Source organism: Anomaloglossus baeobatrachus, chromosome 3 (assembly GCF_048569485.1).
Source record: "Anomaloglossus baeobatrachus isolate aAnoBae1 chromosome 3, aAnoBae1.hap1, whole genome shotgun sequence".
NCBI lineage: Eukaryota > Metazoa > Chordata > Amphibia > Anura > Aromobatidae > Anomaloglossus > Anomaloglossus baeobatrachus.
Window position 1 is genome coordinate 121551455 of NC_134355.1, and position 20705 is coordinate 121572159.

The 20705-nt window shown below is 41.1% G+C and overlaps 1 protein-coding gene across 4 annotated transcripts in view; it reads left to right on the forward strand.

Moving 5' to 3' along the window:
- SYNDIG1 (synapse differentiation inducing 1) overlaps nucleotides 1-20705 on the forward strand; it is a 462371-nt gene that overhangs the window by 237086 nt on the left and 204580 nt on the right. For all 4 annotated transcript variants that reach the window (XM_075339413.1, XM_075339412.1, XM_075339415.1 and 1 more), the window contains one exon: nucleotides 10778-11344. In XM_075339413.1, the coding sequence (XP_075195528.1) occupies nucleotides 10865-11344 (480 nt within the window). In that variant the 5' untranslated portion in view covers nucleotides 10778-10864. The remainder of the gene's footprint in view (nucleotides 1-10777; nucleotides 11345-20705) is intronic.

Below are 20705 nucleotides of genomic sequence, written 5' to 3' on the forward strand. Positions count from 1 at the left end.
CCGGGCCGACCGCAGGTAAGCCGAGCGGGACCGTCTGTGTGTGTGTGTGTGTGTGTGTGTGTGTGTGTGTGTGTATGTATGTATGTGTACATGCCGCGGGCAGGAGGGGGCGGAGCGAGCTGAGCGGGGAAGTGTGGGCTTCCTGCACGTAACTAAGATAAACATCGGGTTACTAACCAAAGCGTTTTGCTTGGATACCCGATGTTTATCTTGGTTACCAGCTTCTGGCAGGCTGCCAGCGATGGCTCCTGCACACTCTAGCTGTAAAAAGCCCTGCTTTTTGCTGCTAGAACCGTTCTCGAACGTATCTAGAACTATCGAGCTTTTGCAAAAAGCTCGAGTTCTAGTTCGATCTCGAACAGCCCCCAAAATCACTCGAGCCCCGAACTGGAGAACCTCGAACCACGAACCGCGCTCAACTCTACTAGATAGGTCCACCTAGGTATAAGTCCTCTTTTCCTTGATTGTATGAAGCCATCAAGTTGCTGGTCTTCCTCTTCGCCTTGTTCTGTGAAATTCCAAATAATCTTAAAGCTTACCTGTCTCAACAGTAAAAGCATAATCTTGATTCTCACATGCCCAACAACAAGTTAAAACTGTATTTGGTGCCCATACCAATCTGATATGTCTAAGAACTCTCCTGATTGTCCCACTCTGTTAGAGTACCCCTGTTCTTTTTGAATTGGCTGGTCATCTTCATCAGTATTCATGCATTACTCATGCCATTGGGAAATTACTTTATTGCCCCAAAAGAAAAAAAAACACACCTCTCTGTTATGCCTGTATGATGTTTGACAGACAGGAGACAGAGGTGGACATATTGATGCAACTTTAACAGCTGCACAGTGACCTAAGAGATAAGGGCACCCACTTTTACCTCCAAAACATTTATTTTTATTGTATAGGGGGTTCTTCTGTCTGTGTCCGCCACTGCTGGGAGAAGAGAGACCCAGAGGCACCCACGCTTTTTTTTGTCTCTGTTCCTAGAGACTGATTACACTTGACACCAAATAATGATTACCAAATGAGACAGAAGGAGCTGAGCCTGCTTCACACACGGCACACCCAACTCTAAGGGCATGTGCGCACGTGTGCGTATTGCATGTGTGGCGCCCCTGAGGCTTCCGTCGCCACAGAGACATTGCACCTCAGCCACAGTTGGGATGTCCCATTCTGGGTAAGGAAAAGAGTAAACGCCGGTTCACAGGCAAATTCACACTACACCCATTGTTTGGCATATTTTGGGACCAGGGATAGTGGCAGCACCTCCCCCATGCTACATGCTGGGGGGCCATAAGACCCATCTCTTCTCCCATAGGGTGGGGCCTAGCAACTGGGAAGGTGGGAGGAGCCAACAGCAAGAGAGAGCAGATTCAGGAAGGTCAAGTGCAGATAGTCTGAGAGAGGAGAGGAGTGAGGAGTTGGAAAGAGAGAGAGAGGTTGATACCTCAGAACCGCAACAGAAAGTGAAGCTTCCTGGTGGAGACCCTGAGGCCCAGCTAGGCCCAGGTGACACCACAGCAGTGAACTACAGAAAGGATTCCAGGGCCACTGAAAGGCTTTCAAGCTTGTGGCTTGTTCCACTAAGTCATCAGGTGGAGGGATCAGGCTGCATACAGGGAACGGTCCCTAGAAACTGGAGGAAGAGAAGTCATTTTCCAAAAGGGAACACCGAGGCCCAGGGTGGTTGCAAGCGCCCAGGGCCACATCCCACTCTAGAACCCCTGGGAAGAGGGCAAAGTTCCATCCAGGTAAGCCTTCTTGTCCAGAACCTATAGTGGAGGCCAAGACAGGTTCATCCAAAAAGGTCAAGGCATTGAAGACAGCCGAGGAAAGAGACACAATTAAATGGTGCACCGGCATTTACTCCCAGAACTACCCGGGATCGGCAGAGGTCCCTGACAGGGGATTCCAGCACACCAGTGGGCGACCAGTTCACGACAGCCATGAACCAGTGAGTAAAGCCTTGAAACTGCACCCCCTGGTGTTGCCTCTATTATTTTGCCTGCACTGCACCATTCACAACACTACCATAGACTTTAAATAGCACCAACGGTTGCCCCGGGGTACCGCTCCACCTGTGGGGAGCAGAACCACCATAGCTGTCATTCCATCAGCCCCGGAGGTCCCATCCAGCAGTGGCGGCTCCATAGCCGCAATCCACAGGTGGTGTCACGAGTAACCTACAAACTTTAATTAATATCACCACCACCATCAGTGCCACATTAGTTGACCCCGCCAGTCAGTCGGGCCCCGTCACCAGTGACTACCCCCGGACTAGTCCGGCCTGACACCGGGTGTCCCAAAGCCCTGGGGTGGGCGAGCCACATGCATTTACGCTGTGTATTGCACTGCAGCGTAAATGCATGTGTCCTGCGTCCCCTGCACAATCTATGAAGATTGCGCAGAAAGCTTTTTTGAATGCAGCAATTTGGATGCTAAAATTTTGATCCAAATCGGTGCATTCAAAAATGCAGCATGTCACTTCTTTCGTGTGCTTTGGATGCAGCTTCCACTCTGTCTATGGGAGAGGCAGCATCCCGAACGCATGAAATCGACATGTATTCTTCTGAAACACTGCATCCATTGCGCAGTGTTTCTGCAGTGATTTGAAGAGCATATGTGCTGACAAATTGCTACAGAATTTTCAGCATGTACGTGCGCACAAGCCCTAAGGGCACGTTGTGTACTTACATGCATTTACGCTGCGTATTGCACTGCAGCGTAAATGCATGTGTCCTGCGTCCCCAGCACAATCTGTGACTGTGGATGAGACGTGCGCACGTTGCTTTTTTGAACGTAGTGATTTGGATGCTAAAATCCGTGCGTTCATAAAAGCAACATGTCAATTATTTGTGCGCTTTGGATGCAGCTACCACTCTGTCTATGGTGGGGGCAGCAGTCATGGCGCATGAAATCGGCTTTTTTAACAAAAATACTGCATCCATTATGCAGTGTTTCTGCAGCGATTTGAAGCGCACATGTGCTGTCAAAGCGCTGCAGAATATTCAGCAGTTACATGCGCATGAGCCCTTACAGTAGTAAAGGCAAACTACGATTGTTGCTAATAACCCCTTATTGTCACTGCTAATGACTGACAGCGGCATTTAAGGAGCACAGTGTGAGGAAAGCTCAGTTTTGTCCACCCATCAGCCTCTGCAACATGGTGCTCATAGGTTACTATAACTGCTGGGGACCTGCTGAAGGCTCCCAAGACTGACACATGTTCTCATGGGAAAACTAGCTAAAGGCTGGGCCTCTTAGAAGACCATTATTTTAGCTAAATTCTGCAATATATGTACAAATACAGTATATAAATTAATCCATCAGAAAATTGCAGGTTCAAGTCCCGTAAAGGGACTAAAAAAATAAAAGTTAATAAAAAATGTTTTTGTTTTTTAAATTATAAAACAATTATAAAACAATTCAAATCAGCCCTTGTTTTTCTTTTGGAAATAAAAAAATATTTAAAAAAAAAATTGATATCAGAGAGTACTTAAAAAACAGATCTAACAAAGTAGAACATTATTTAAACCCTGATGTAAATCCTGTAAAGCAAAAAAAGAAAAAAAGAATGTCAGAATTGCCTTTGCAAAAATCAAGTTCTCACACGGTTATGTTCGCTGAAAAAAACCTGTTGTGGCTCATGGGAGAGGGGGATGAAGAAAACAGAGAGTAAAATATAAAGCTATCAAACGGTTAAACTTCCTTGAATTATTTGTGTTAAGCTTCACCCCTACATTAGGCAGATCACACGTTCCTATACATAAGCAGAGTGATACCTTAATAATTCAGGATCTCATCTCAATGAATATGATGTATAATTAGGTAATATCTGGGATTTTTTTTGTAAGATTCTACATACTCAGTTTTCAAGTGGGCACTTGCATATTTCAGGTTCCTATCTGCTGCATCTAAACCGTCTGTCTGTGCTCTTTTCCTTGAAGTACCTTTATAGCATCAAAATAAGATTTCCTAATATACTTGATACTCAATTTGCTTAATTTGAAGTGTGATCATTTTAGAAAATAGGAGAGAACAGCTGTGGATGAAAACAAAGTCCCTGCTCCTGCTTTTTAACATTAGTGCCTAATTCTTGAGCAATGCAAACTTAGGTTAGAAGTTTTTAAAATGTGCCAGTTTCTAAAAGTGCTTCTTGCTTTGGATTAATCTAATTTAAGACAATTTAGTCTAAGTTTACAGCACCTATTATGTGACTTACCTTGTTCAAAATATTTTTGCCAAAACTTTGGTACATTATTTCATGTTAGGCTACACCCTTTTCTGGTAAAACATAGCCGCTTCATCAAAGCAATGACCCCTTGTCAGACAAGTCACAGAGTATCTAAAACATATCATATATGGAGCAGCATGGTAACTTAGTGGTTAGCACCGTAGAGGACCTGAATTCAAATGACACTAAAGCCTGCTTTACACGTTGCAATTTCACATACGATATCGTATGCGATTTGCAACGCCCCCATCGTATGTGTGGCACGTTCAATTTTGTTGAATGTGCCGCACAAACGATTAACCCCCGTCACCCGTACTTACCTTCCATACGACTTCGATGTGGGTGGCGAACGTCCACTTCCTGGAGTGGGAGAGACGTTCGGCATCACATCAACGTCACGCGGCAGACGGCCAATAGAAGCGGAGGGGCGGAGCTGAGCGGGACGTAAACATCCCGCCCACCTCCTTCCTTCCGCATTGTGGGCCGGGAGCTGCAGGACAAAGGTAAGATCTGTTCATTGTTCCCGGGGTGTCACACACTGCGATGTGTGCTACCCCGGGTACGATGAATAATCTGACGTGCAATTCTAGAGAAAGGTATGATGTGTATGTGATGAACGTTTTAACATTCAATCGCAATCGCACGTACCTGTCACACACTGCAATGTAACTTACGATGCCGGATGTGCGTCACTTACGACGTGACCCTGCCGACACATTGTAAGCTACATTGCAGCGTGTAAAGCAGGCTTGTGGAGCATATCTGCAATCAGTTTGTATGTTCCCTCCATGCTCACCCAATTCTGAAGTGTTTAGCTTCTTAAATATGGGCCAAAGTTTTCAGTGCCTTGTGCTGTGAGAAGGGATATGAGAAATTTGCTGATTGATGTAAATGGCATAAGATGACTATGTTTTCATGACACTCGGTCAAGGATATTTATGGTCTATGGGCCCAATTCATTGCTGCACTTTCACGGCTTGTTTAAGGGGAAAACGTTTCTCTTTGCAGAGATTGACAAACCAATCTGCCTGCCAGTAAGGAGTCTTATAGCTGCAATGCTCCTCTGGAAAATATGCAAATTGTCTCTTCAGGGAGGAAGGAGATGAACTCTTGTATCACTTATTGGAAGTAGCAATCCTAAAAATCAAAAGTGGCTCTCCAACGAGCCTTGTCATATGACTTAAGATTTATGCCAGATCAGAACCTCAATTTGCAGACACGGTGTTTTGGGGTGATTGCCCCTCGTCTGTGCAAAGAATGAGAGGTTCTGATCTGACATAAATCCTAAGTCATATGAAAAGACTCGTTGGAGTGCCACTTTTGACTTTTAGGATTGCTTCTACCAGTAGAGTTTAGGTTTTCCAGATATTTTCGCTGAATCAATATTTGCAACTTTTTTAAAAATGTTGTCATAACTGTACTCATAGTGTGATTTTCTTTTTTGTACATCAAAAACCTTTTGCACAGTTTTTGCAACATTTTAGTAGAAAATATGACTTTTTGCTCTAAAAAGTCACCCAAAAATAAAGACAGAAATATATAGCATTTTTTTGCAAAATTCATGAACTGGGTACATAGTTTTGATTAATTTGTTGCAAAAAATGAAAGCGTTCATCACAAGCCAAAAAAATAAAAATGAGAAAAGAATGGAAATAATGAATTGGGCCCATTGTCTCTATAAGTGGCCAGCTAGTGGTTGTAATATGCAGCCTGTCAGAGGTTTTCCTAGAATGCTGCAATAATTTGTTGAAGTTGAATCACTAGAAATTGCAGTCCTTAACAAAATTAGTGGAAAAGTAATGGTGGGAATCTTCTATGATTTTCTTGTACCAGAATAGGTCATATAAACAGGGTTTTATATAAATGCCATGCAGTGGTGTGGTGTAACTAGAGTTCGACTGGTCTCAGTGCAAAATTTGTACCTAGGCCCCATCAGCATGTTCGTAAGATGTATGGGCCTTTGCAACATATTAAATCTTGTTAAGACCTATGTATTTGACCCCCATGTCATTCCCCCATTTTGTCCCCTTTCTACAATAATGTCCTCCATCCTGGCTACTTCCTATAATAATGTCACCCATCCTGGGCCATTCCTGTAATAATTCATCCTATCCTGGGCTCTATCCTAGTATAACATCCTCCTTCCTACCCATTTCTTGTAATAATATCCCCCATTATGTGTCTGTTTATTTAATTATGGCCCCCATCTTGGACCCTTGTCTGTCTATGCTTGATTTTATCATGTTTTAATCTGATTTAATAAAGGTGTGATTTTTATTTGCAGATGCCAGATGCAAATCTTTTTTGTCCTTTATTTAATAATGTCACCCATCCTGGTCGAGTTTTTGGTGAAATGTCCCCCATCCTGGGTACAATTCTGTAATAAAGTCATTCATCCTAGTCCCCTTCTTTTAATAATGCCATATGTTCTTGCCCCCTCTTGTAATAATGTCCCCCATACTGATTCCTTCCTGTAATAACGTCCTACATCATGGACCCTTTGTGTAATAATGTTCCCCATCCTTAGCCCCATCCTATAATAATGCCCTCCATCATGCCCCTTCTTGTAATAATGTCCTCCATTATCTGCCTCTTAATTTATTAATTGCCCCCATCTTGGCCTCTTCCTATATTAATGTCCCCCTTCCTGGGCCCTTTCCTGTATAAATGTCCCTCATCCTTTGTTAAATAATGTCCTAGATCCTGGGCCCCTTCATGGTAAAATGTCCTCCATCCTGGGTTTCTTTCTGCAATGATGCCCTCCATCCTGGACCTCATTGTGTAATAATGTCCAACATCCTGAGCGCCATCCTGTGATAATGTCCCCAGTCCTGGCTCCTTTCTGTAATAATGTGCCTTCATCCTGGCCATTTTAATAATGTCCCCATACTGGCACTTTGTGGTATAATTTCCTCGGTCCAGAGCTTCTTTCTGGTATAATGTCCCCCATCCAGGGACACTTCCAGTAAAACTGTACTCCATTCTTCTTCTCCGCTTGAACACATTTTTTTTTTTAATTCTTCTTACCTTCCGCCGCTCCCATGATCTGCGATCTCTTCTTCCATAGCCGGCACAGAGTGCGCCTCAGAACCTGATCTGGTTACTTTGTGCTGCGTGATAAGTTCTTTCCTTGCTTAGCCACAGCCAGGTCAGTTTCTATCCAAAAGCTGAGAGTCTATTTACTTTTGCATTTGCTTCTCTTCTTTTAGTGTGCGGTTATCACCTGTTCTCAATTGTTCATTGTTCTTGGCCTATCGCATCCGGGGTGCGTTTTTTATACTTTCCTATTCCAGCCATTCTCTGTTGGCTATGTTTCCATGTGAATGTCTGGTAAGGTGCTCAAGCCCTGTAGTTTGGGGATTTTGGCAGAGACCAGTGTGGTTTTCCCTGTGTAATTTTTTTGCCTCTCCTATATCTACCTCTTGTTTCTGCTAGGTTATTAGTAGCGACGAGCGAGCATACTCAGCACTGTTCAATACTTAAACAAGCATCGGGGTGCTTGCGCATGCTCATTATTCGATCAGATATAGCAGGTACTCTAATGTCATGCTCGAGGCCACTGCCCCACATGATTTTCAGCTGTTAGACAGGCAATCAACGTGGGGATTGCCTGCCATACACGGTAATGGCGTAGAAATTTTGGCTACTGGCATTGCTGTGATTGGCCGGCTGCATCGCATCATCGGACCTTCATTTTATTAAAAAAAAAAATGCTCTCTGACTCTTGCAGTGGTTCACCATTTTCTATTTTTGTTTTTAAAAAGCCATGCCGCTCCAAAGTAGTACACCGAATCTGAGGTAGTCCACAAATGGGAACCTGCAAGAGATAAAAAGAGACCGGTAAAAAAAATAAAAACAAGAGACTGCCCTTTTTTCACCAATTTATTATAAAAAAATAAAAATAAATTCCTGCAGTTCCAACGTAATCCATGATGTCAGCCAAATTTGTGACAAGCTGTGATGACATCAATATCATTACGGCTCATCACCACTTTTGACAGGTCTCACAGAGGGCAGTGCGAGTCATGGCAAGAGTTGGGAGATGTTTTTTAAAATAAAATATTTTGTGTGTGTGTCTTTATTCTCTTTTAGCTTGCTGGGTTAGTAATGGGAGTGTCTAGTAGACACCTCTCCATTATGAACCCTTAGTGTGTTTTCAGCTGGCATTACACAGCTGTCATCTACCCTAAAAAATATTACCCCGATTGCCAACGCACCAGCGTATACGGAAATCTAATGTGATTTGCCAATTCTGGGGCAGCTGTGGGCTTATATTTTTAGACTGAGAAGGACCAAATAACCATTGACCTTCGCAGCCTGATAATATCAACACCTAGTTGTCTGCTTTACCCTGGGTTGTTATAAAAAAAGAGGAGGACCCCACATTTTTTTTAATTATTATTATTTTATTTATTTAGTCTCTAGGAGGGGTCTGGGAGTCAGAGATGCATCCAGTCATCCTCCTCATCATGTTTCTATCCATTTTAGCGATTTTCCATCCCCTCTAGCCCTCCTGTTATAGTCTCCTAGAAAAATGCTTGTTTCCCGTTTACTTCCATTATATTTGTTACTCGAATTGAGCCAGTCCAAGCATCTGACCCGCTCAATTTGAGTAATGACCACTCAAGTATTTTAGTGTTCGCTCATCTCTAGTTGCTAGGAGTTTACCCTTGTTGGCATTTATTAATTCTCCTTTATCCAATTGTGAACGTGTTTTACATTTTCTCACTTTGGATCCTTGTCTATCTCTGCATACTTGCTTTATCTTTCTTTGTAGTGCTTCACAAACTTCCCTCTGGTTCTCAAGGAGGTATGAGATACAACGCGACCACATTTTAGGCAGTCAAGTCCAGGTTGTGGGCTTCTAGTTGTACGGCTAGGGATATTCTGGTTTGTAGAACAAGAAAGAACAGTACTGTACAACGACTCAGTTGCAAAAAACACTTCAATTTTATTTATATAGGAAAAAGTTTCTTCATACAAATAGCAAAAAGCGATAAAAAAGTAGAGACAGATGGTTTATGCCACCAGGTGGCGCTCTCACCACAACATACGGCAGGTAAAAGTACGCATGCAAAGATAATGTTAGCAAGTACACAGCCTAGGGCTCACCTATAGAGATGTGGCCCATGGTAGGATACAATACAAAGATAGTAGTGCAAAAAACCGCTGATCCAAGATACCAGAGAATCAATATGCCTAATGGCTAGAAATATATCCCTCGATCAGCAGTAGTACTGTTACCATACCTGGAGATGTGGTGGGAACCCTAAACCCCGACCTATAGGTTTCGTTAATAGTTCTTCTTCCGGGAAGAAGAACTATTAACGAAACCTATAGGTACTTTTACCTGCCGTATGTTGTGGTGAGAGCGCCACCTGGTGGCATAAACCATCTGTCTCTACTTTTTTATCGCTTTTTGCTATTTGTATGAAGAAACTTTTTCCTATATAAATAAAATTGAAGTGTTTTTTGCAACTGAGTCGTTGTACAGTACTGTTCTTTCTTGTTCTATCAATTATCTGTATATGGCTCTATCCATATTCAAAAGATGGCACGGGATTGGTCGTGTCTTTTGGTATCTTGTATTTATATTCTGGTTTGTGCAGGAGCTGTTAGGGTTCTGTGCAGCATGGGATACTAGCCTGTTTACGAACTGGTTAGGGTGCAGGTGTGACAGCAATGAGATAGGCTTAGTTTCCTCTTTACTCTTGTAGGATTAAATATATGCAAACAGATAGCTGACTTCGGCATGCCCGCCATGGGCGGCACATGATATCACTGCTTTGCGCCACTTCTCACAGCCTTGTTGACATTTGGTGCTGGTCTCTGATTGGCCGGCAGCATGTGTTGCAGTGCAAGGAGCCGGCGGGACTCTGTGCCACAATACATTTCAGCTGAATGTTCGTCTGAGGATGAGGTGAAATCAGCGAATACATTGTCTAGTCTCCTCTTTCATGGGTATGGTCTCACCTTCCATGACTACAATTGTTATACCCCTGGTGACACAGCTCTTTAAATTGGAATAGGCACAACCTTTGCCAAAAAATTGTCTCCATCCGATATAATGAGAAAAAAATTGAGACTTTTAATGTGCTTTGTGATTGTATGGTTTGTTTTATGTACATTTCTAATAACCATTAGGCAGTCTATTGTACCATTAACATAATTAAATTTGGTAGTCTGTTAAATCGAAGCTTGAGTGTCATCTAGTCCTTGAATTGATACCTTCTATCACATTGTGAGTCAGACTTCATAGACATTGAGCAGGAATTATTAATTCAGTGACAAATTTTCAGGAAATTGAAGCTCTATTTTTCAGTTAACTTATTGTGGAATTAATATGGAAATATCCCGGTCACAATGAATTTGGTCCATGGTTGCGTGAAATACAAACTACTGAGTTGTGGGCTGCTGATTAGAATGCAGTGTGCATTGTCAAGCATAATTACTAAATTACACCGACTTGTCTGATTATTCATTTTGGATGTCGCTGGCTTGCATTTCTGTTTTTCTTACATCGTTTATTTTTACTGCTTTTAGGAAAATAAAAGCCATTAGGCAAATGTGACCTGCATTTTCCTCTACAACGGGAGCTACAGAAGCAAGGAAAACACACAAACTCAAAATATGGATGGTTTAATTGATCAGAACAGTGTGCTTATGCATAATAAAATCACAGAGGCCGGGAAAAGAAATGGCCTAATCAACACGAGAAATTTAATGGCGGAAAATAAGGAAGGAATGGTCTCGGTTTATCCGACTCCTCAATATCAGAGTCACATTGTTGGGAGTATTTCTTCTCAGACTGGCATGGACAATGTAAAAAATGACCCAGTTCAACAACTCTTGGATCCTAACATGCTACAACAGACTGTGGAGTCTCATTATCGCCCCAATATCATTCTGTATTCTGAGAATGTCTTACGCTCTTGGGGCGAGAATGTCAGCACTGAGTGTTGTGAAACCACCTTTATTGAAGATAGATCACCAACCAAAGACAGTCTTGACTACCCAGATAGCAAGTTCATTGACCTTTCCTCTGAAGATATAAAAATACATACTCTTTCTTATGATGTAGAAGAGGAGGAAGAATTCCAAGAGTTAGAGGTTAGTTTAACCATTTGATATCAGATTGAAATATACCGTATACTACTATGTTACTTGTCCTTCACAAACACTTGAATCAGTTGAGTCATATATTAATGAATAAGTAAAGAAAATAAGAGTTTACATAATTTTTTATTTACCCTTTTATGACTATAGTGTTTTGGTCTTTGGTATCCAATTTTTTTAGGATTGCTGCATCCTAGAAGGATTTAGTAATGTCTTATTGTTGTTATGTGGTGCTAATTTTTCCTTTATTCTTTAAGATTTTATCTGTATGTAAAAGGACCTCCAAATAGTTTACATTTATTAAGGTTCTGCTTTTAGTTGATTTCATATATATTTTCTTAAAATAAGTCTTCTTGTTATTGCAATGTTAAACGTGTGCCAACATATTTCACAATGTTGTACAGAGATTGTCCTCTTTCATATCAGTCCCTGCCTAAGGCCAGAGTCACACTTGCGAGTGCCTCGCGTGTAACTCGTGCGAGTCTCTCATTGAATCACCCGGCATGGACTCACACTCTCAGGACAGGGGCATCTCAGCTGCATAGACATACATGCAACTGACCCGCTCCTTTCAGGAGAGTGTGAGTCCGTGCCGGATGATTCAATGAGAGACTCGCGCGAGTTACACGCAAGGCACTCGCAAGTGTGACTCTGGCCTTATAGTCTACTTTTTCCCTATTTCAGAACCCCACCCTAGGATCTATTTCATAAGAAGCTAATTGACCACTTAGTATAATTGTGTAGTCTGTAAGGAAAAGCTCACAAAACACAGGGTAAATATACAAACTACAAGCAGATGTTGTCCTTTCTTAGGTTTCAATCCAGGACCTAAGAGCTGTAAGGCAGAAACACCAACATGAAGCCATCATGCTAAATTTTGCTTCTAATGAGCTAAAAACAAAGACTCATTTGAGTACCGTATTTTTTAGTTTATAAAACAACCCAGATTATAAGATGCACCCCAAATTTAGAGAAGAAAAATAAGAAAAAATAATTTTTAATGTTAAAATGAGAATCCGTTTTAAAATCCTCGTGTGTCTTAATTCTAATGCTTACCAGGGAGAAGCGGCTCAGGAATGCCACAGGAGGCAGGGTTATCGACGCTGTGAGCTCAGAGGAGGGGGTGTTGCATCTCAGGAGGGTCAGTAGACAAAGGGTCAGCAATACTGCAGCATTTGGGGTGTCGGGCGGCGAACACCTCATCTGACTGTGGGCTCCTTTGAACCTTGCAGATAACCCGATGGACTTCAAGAAAATGGTCACAGTGGCGATGCATGCTTAGAAAGGCCTTCGCGGCCGCCCATTTTCTTGAAGTCAATTTCGTCAATCTGCACACGCACCGCCTCCAGAGCCATTTTCTTGAAATTCATCTTGTCAACCATGGGCAATTCAATAGAACCCGCAATCAGATCATGTGCCCGCATTGCTGTGACACTGCAGTGACACCCTCAATATCGCCGACCCTGCCTCCCATAACCCCTCTCCTCCACTGCCACCCCGGTAAGCCATATCCGCATTGTAAGACACACCCCTATTTTACCCCCAGTTTTAGGCGGAAAAACAGTGCGTCTTGTAATCTGTAAAATACGGTAGACATGGTACATAAGGAATAAATCCTACGTCTTTCACTAGTTTTCTTCTCTGGAATGCTCTATCTTTAATTTTCTGTTGTCTCTGAGCTAGTGGGTGGAGACTAACTGCTATAATCTGTTTTGCTAATATACACAAAAAGATTATTGCTGTTGTTTCTTGGTAGCACACAGTGAGAGGCAGCAGCATGTGACCTGTGAATCCAGCACTAAAAAAAGCACCATTAATCTGGCTCTGCGTTGAGTAGTCCTTACTTATCCTCGCCCTCCCCTCTACATAGAATTTTAGTAATCCCTGTAATCTGAAACCTCAGTAAGCTGTAGTCCGCCTTGATCAAAGCTAGACAGATTGACAGTTTATTGAAGATCTAAGCTGTGTTTTAGGCCACGTTCACATGTTCAGTATTTGGTCAGTATCTTTCACCAGTATTTGTAGCCAAAATCATGAGTGCAACAATCAGAGGAAAAGTATAATAGAAACACGGACACCACTTCTTAATTTTTCACTCAATTGTGGTTTTGGCTTATAAATACTGATGTAAAATTCCAACCAAATACTCAACGTGTGCACAAGCCTTATACTGTAGCCTTATAGTGAATAATGAGTTCTGGACAAGGGAAACAAGTGTTTTACTAGGGGAGAAAGAAGCTCATTTTTTCTGACAAGACATAAAGCAAATTGTTTTATATTCACTTGTGTTATTGATTTTTTTTTATTTTTTTTTAAAACAGTGACCATTTAAAGTGGTTTTTTTTACATTTATATTGTTTTTTTTTCTTACATTCTTCATACATTTATATGTTTATTACTTATTATTATTTTCACAATATTATGTTTTTGCAATTGGCCTAGGTAAACATTCCACCAAAATGCTCGTTTGTCACATAATTGGATGGTTTACAGCATACAGTTTATATTGGCCCATGTAAAAAGGCCTTAATGGAGCGCTGATCACATTTATATAATTATAATCAATCAGTCCTTGTTATGAGCATAAATCTGTTGGTGCAAACAAGCCTCAGATGACCTCTTTCCCCATTGTCATACCAATACCATCATTACTCAGGCTTAAAATACTTTCTTAAAAGATGATGATGTCTAACAATATCCCTATAATTTTATTTTTTACAATACCTACGACTATACATAGAAATGTAATATAACCAAAACACTGAATATATAAGGCATTGACATAAGAACATTGGTAGAACCAGAGACCCCATCAATTTGGGTCTGTCCGTTTTTGAAGTCTATGAGGGAATACCTACAGTAGGATTTAAGACAAAGCAGCAAGAAAATAGACAAAATAGAGGGTTAACTGAAGAACAGCAAGGGAAGGGAATGGACAGAAAAGGAAAAAGAGAGGTCCTCGAGGGGCACCATTCCAACAAATCTTCAGCAATAATAATAATAATATTTATTCATTTATATAGCGCTATTAATTCCACAGCGCTTTACATACATTGGCAAAAGACCTATGTGTCTGTAATCAGACTGGTATAATCATCTGAATATTTAAACTCCACACATGGATACCATGTCTTAAAGAAGGCCTCATAACCATCATAAAGAGACTATGTCAGATCCTCCATATATATTAACAGACTTCCATCCCAATGGGATGCAAGACCTGGCCGCCATCACCAGAAACCTCAGCAATGAGCGCTTATGGGTGGAGACTGAAGTCCCCCAAAGGTGTAGAAGAGACAACTCCGGGCCCAACGCCTGCGTTTTACCCGTCACATGTTTGACCACCTCCCCCACCCCCAACAAGAACCGCTGCAACGACGAGCAAGAACAAAAAATATGCAAGAAGTCATCCTCCCCCGAACCACAACATCTCCAGCACTTGGAGTCCACTGTTGAAAATCAATATACGTTGACAAACCATGTGTACAGATATAACAATTGCTAAATCAGCCACTATCACAATAAGCTATTAATATGACAAGCTTTGTTGTTGGAGTAACACCGTCGTGCTACACACCTAGCAAATATGATGCAGCAGTGGAGTTGGCCATCGCTACATTTGCAAGGCATATCTATCTGTAATTCTAAATCGTGATGTCCATGACTGAAACACTGTATGGTATCACTGTATTGGGATACTCCTCTTAATTATTACGTTTTTTGTTTTATTTATTCAGCCCCATTAACACAGGTGTATACATCCAGCCCGTCGTCATGCAATATGCCTTTACAAACTCTTTACAAATAATGGCTCTTTTTAAATAGCTCAATGAATTTGATCATGCTAATTAAATAGGACATCAACATTGTAACAAGTCAGTTTAGGAAATTTCGTTCCTCCTTAGTATTTCACAATCAACTGTGAGGTGTATTATTATGAAGTGGAAGATTATAGGAACAACAGCAAGTGTGACAGAACATGCAAAGTTACCAAGCGAGGTCACTGGCTACTGAGGCACATAGTCTAAAAACTGCACAGTTCTTGACCTCCTCTGGTAAAAATATCGGCACAAAAACTGTGCACCGAGAGCTTCATGGTGTAGTCTTTTAAAGTTGAACACCTGCATATAAGCCATACATCACCAAGCACAATGTCACCATTTATTAAACGCAATATTACCTACTTGAGTATACTGTGCCAATTATAAAGTTTGTTGGATAAGTGCTAATGCTATGAAGTTCTTTTTGAAGGCTTAACAAAAGCCTCTTATTTTACGTGAAGGAAAATATTAATGCATCGATATACCAAGACGTTTTGGTCGATCATATGCTTCTAATTAGGTGCAACAGTTTGCTGAATGCCATTTTCTGTTCCAGCATGACTGTGCCAAGGCATAAAGCATGTTCCATAAAAGCATGGTTGGGTGAGCTTGCTGATAAAAAACCTGACTGGCTCACATAACTCCCTAATCTTAACTCCATTGACCACGTTTGGAATGAATTAGAACACAGATTGTAAGCCAGATCCTCTCTTCCAACATAAGAGTCTGACCTCATAAATGCTCTTGAATAAAGGGGCAAAAATTCTCACAGACACTGCAGAATCTTATAAAAAGCCTTTCCAGGATATTGGAGGCTGTTATAGCTTGAAAGGTTGGACGAACTCCTGCTTCATGCCCATAGATTTAGAATGGGTGTGAAGAGGGAATGTTTCTTCTTGTTGAGAGTGACAGCGCAGTGTAAGGAGACTTATAGGCCATTTAATACTTATCTGGAAAATTAAATATGCAAATAATCTTCTCAGAAGGAAAATGACTTGTTATTTGCTGCCAACTATTGGATGTAGTAATCCTAAAAGTCATTGATCTTTTAACAAGCCTACCACATGACTTAGGGGCACTTTGCACATTCTGACATCGCAGCTGCGATGTCGGTGGGGTCAAATCGAAAGTGACGCACATCCGGCGTCGCAGTCGATATCGTAGTGTGTCAATTCTTTTTGATACGATTAAGGAGCGCAAAAACGTCCAAATCGTATCATCGGTGTAGTGTCGGTCATTTCCATAATTTCAGAAGGACCGATATTACGATGTTGTTCCTCGTTCCTGCGGCAGCACACATCGCTGTTTGTGAAGCCGCAGGAGCGAGGAACATCTCCTTACCTGCGTCCTGCGGCTCACGCTGGCTATGCGGAAGGACGGAGGTGGGCAGGATGTTTACGTCCTGCTCAGCTCTGCCCCTCCGCTTCTATTGGCTGCCTGCCGTGTGATTTCGCTATGACGCCGCACGACCCACCCCCTTAATAAGGAGGCAGTTTGCTGGCCAGAGCAACGTTGCAGGGCAGGTGAGTTCATGTGAAGCTGCCGTAGCGATAATGTTCGCTATGGCAGCTATCACCATGATATTGCAGCTGCGATGGGGGGCGGGGACTATCGCACTCGGCATTGCAAGCATCGGCTTGCGATGTCGTAGTGTGCAAAGTGCCCCTTAGGATCAGAAGCCAAACCAGAAACTCCATTTGCAGACATGTTTATCGGGGTGTTGCCCCTCCTCAGTGCAGTAGGTGGTGCCAGAGCTCATGTCCTCTTCCTTATGAAGAAGCTATTTCCAGATTTAATTTCCCAGAGGAACATTTAATGGTCTATAAGTCTCCTTAGACCGGCATGTCAGGCATGTCACTTTCAGCAAGGAGAAACATTCCCCTTTAGACCACCAGTTAGAGGCCTCTCCTAGCCAAATGGTATCTCTTGTTTGTTCTTGTTGTACTGAGGAGGGGACAATACACTGAAACATGTGACTGCAAGTCCTAAGTCATGTGACAAGGCTCGTTAAAGGGTCGATATTGACAATTATGATTACTATATCCAATAGGTGTGCCAGAGATCAAGTCCTTTTCCTTCTGAAGAGGCTATTTGTCTATAGATTTAGAATGGGATGCCAATGCAAGTTCATTGTATAGGTGCCTAATACTTACTTACTTCCTCACTGAAGAGACAATTTGAATATTTCCCAGAGGAGCATTGCGGCTTGAAGTCTCCTCACCACTAGCAGGCTGGAATGGTGTGTAAGTCTCCACAAGGAGAATAGTTTTCCCTTTAGATCCCAACTAATACTTATCCATGTATTGAAAATATTTTTTTATCTTAAAAATGCATTCTTATAGCTTGCCCACATATATTGTTTACTTTGAAAGTTATTGTGGTGAAATCAAGCAATGGTTGACTATTCATTAGAATGGAAAAAAAATAATAATTTACAAACTAATTAATAACATAAACAGTGAAAACAATTATGGCATAATGAAATGTCACTTTGAGTTCTCATCATTCCTCGCTTATCTTTTGTCACACTTGTTTAACTTTGGTAATTTAGAATGCCTGATTCTCACAGCGGATTCATTTCTAAAATGATCAAAGGAATAAACAATATTTTACATGCCGGGCATCCTAATAACACTGGAAATTGGCAGATAGTCACCTTTACCTTTTATGTTATTTTACTTTTTTCACCAATGAGTTATTGTTAGAATAGGACAACACATGAGACGCACCAGACTCCTCCTTCTTGTATCTTGCCTCAGGAACTGAACCTCCCCACAAGCTCCCCGAATCTCTCCACACCGCACCTCAGATCGGGCAAGAAAATATATTTAGTGACCAAACGATGATGATGATGATTATTATTACTAATAATAAATATTGTAGCTTTCTATTTATTAAACTGTCTGGCGCTGCCATGTAGATTGCTCTGCTGACCATTTCCTAATCTACATAACAAAAATGAAAAGAATAAAAATACATTAGGGTTCATTCTACTACATTTTCTCCATTGTGACAAAATGAATATACTGTACATTTTTTTTTTATATGGATAGTCACTTTTACCATAAATTAAAGGGAACCTATTGCCAGATTTGGGGGCTATAAGCTGCGGCCACCACTAGTGGGCTCTTATATACAGCATTCTAACATGCTGTATATAAGAGCCAGGCCACTGTGTAGAACATAAAAATGATATTATGATACTCAACTAAGGGGCGGTGCAGACCGGTCAGATGGGTTTCTCTGGTACCGGCGCCTCCTCTTTCAGCTATCTTTGTCCACCTTCTTCTGAAGCCTGGGTGCATGACGCGTTCTACATCATGCACACCAGCTGCAATTGAGACCCTGTGTAGGTGCACTTTGATCTTCCCTGAGCAGAGCAGATCAAAGTATTGTAGTGCACCTGCGTGGGACCTCAATGCCGGCTAGTATGCACAGCGTAAGACGCGTCATGCACTCAGGCTTCAGAAGAAGGAGGACAAAGATGGCCAAAAGAGGAGGCGCCGATACCGGAGAACAGAGACACTCATCTGACCAGTCTGCACTGCACCGCCCCTTAGGTGAGTATTATAAAGTGTTTTTTTACGTTCTACACAGTGGCCTGGGCTCTTATATACAGTATTCTAGAATGCGATGAATGCTGTATATGATAAGAGCCCACTGGTGGTGGCCACAGCTTATAGTCACCAAGTCTGGTTACAGGTTCCTTTTAATAAATAACTACTTATTTTAAAAACTTGACTACTGCTCTCAATATCAGGTTCTATGTTTTTCTCTTGAATAATAGGTCAAATTCCATGAAAAGAAGATTTCTGGGTGTTTTTGCACTATTTATTGTGAATATATATTGTCCTGTATATTATTCATATGCAAAAACTATAAAAAAAATATTTATGATTGTAACAAAAACTCTTGGGAGCTTCATAGCAGGATTAAGCAATATATGTAGAATTAGTTTAGAGCTCTACAATTAGTAGAGGAAATGAATACACCATTTCATGGGTTGGATCCAAAAATGAGCAATTGTGTTTAAACCTGCAGGGACTCTGTGAATTAGACTTCTGTTTTACTGCCAGATATTAAAGAGTGAATCACAGTTTTCCTATTGTCATTTGTTGAAGTGTGACTTTTATGCTTTGGCTTCCAGGACTTGTGGAGCACAGTGGTGCTGATAAACGTCTTCTTTAAAATGAATAATCATTGCAGGAGGGAAAGCCTTAGGCAAGTCTTTTCCATTGTACTGCAAAATGAAAAGGCTTGACATAGAGGTTTTTTTTTAGTATAGTACAATCAGCCGCAGTACATTGCAGGGACTATAGTACTAATCTGAAAACCAGTTATGACAGCCTCATTGAGCTAAGAGTTTAGGAATTGGCATTAAAAAAAGTTGTTTTAACACTCTAAGAAAGGAGAAAATCTGCTAGATTAAACTGCCAAGAACGTACAGGTGAAGAATGGCAAGAAGAAAATAGAAGACAATAGACCATAGGACGGTAGGAGCCAAGATAGGCTGGAGGCAGAAATGAACTTGCACTGAATTTCTGTGTATATATATATATATATATATATATATATATATTTATTAATATATGGTATATATATATATATATATATCATATATATATATATATATATATATATATATATATATATATATATATATATATGTATATATATATATACTGTACATTTTATATATGTATATATATATATATATATATATATATATATATATATATATATACAGTGCAGACCAAGAGTTTGGACACACCTTCTCATTCAAAGAGTTTTCTTTATTTTCATGACTCTGAAAATTGTAGATTCACATTGAAGGCATCAAAACTATGAATTAACACATGTGGAATGAAATACTTCAAAGTAGCCACCTTTTGCTTTGATTACTGCTTTGCACACTCTTTTTTTCATTTTTTACTGTTTCATTTTTAATAGGGCAAATGGGGGTGATTTGAACTTTTAGGTTTTTGTTAATTTCTAAAATTTTTTAGAAACCTTTTATTTACATTTTTTATTTATTTTACTAGTCCCCTTAGGGGACGTTATCACTGCACAGTCTGATCACTTGTTCATTTTTGCTGATCAGAGTTGCACAGCTCTGATCAGCAGAAATTCAGCGTTCCTGTGAGAGCCAACGCTCTGTTGGCTTGCACAGTAAATACGTCATTACATGACTCTTCGCTACAATGGCAACCATCGACTCCCTGTGATCGCATCACATGGCCGCCGATGGCGGAAGGAAACGGCCATTTAAATCGCACTGTCACATTTTGACAGCGCAATATTAGTGGCAAGCAGGCACAGGGGGATCCACCCATGCCTGTTAGCCCCACATGTATGTTGTTCAAATCAGCAGACATGTGCAGGGATCACTAGCTGTTTGCAGCAGCCAGCAGTGATTAACACTATACGACCAAAGACTTACCGTTACGTCCTTGGTCATAAAGCTGTTAAAGGGTTATTCAAGTAAGGCACTTTTCAGAATGTTTCTCACTCTATTTAAAGTTAATCAATGGGGC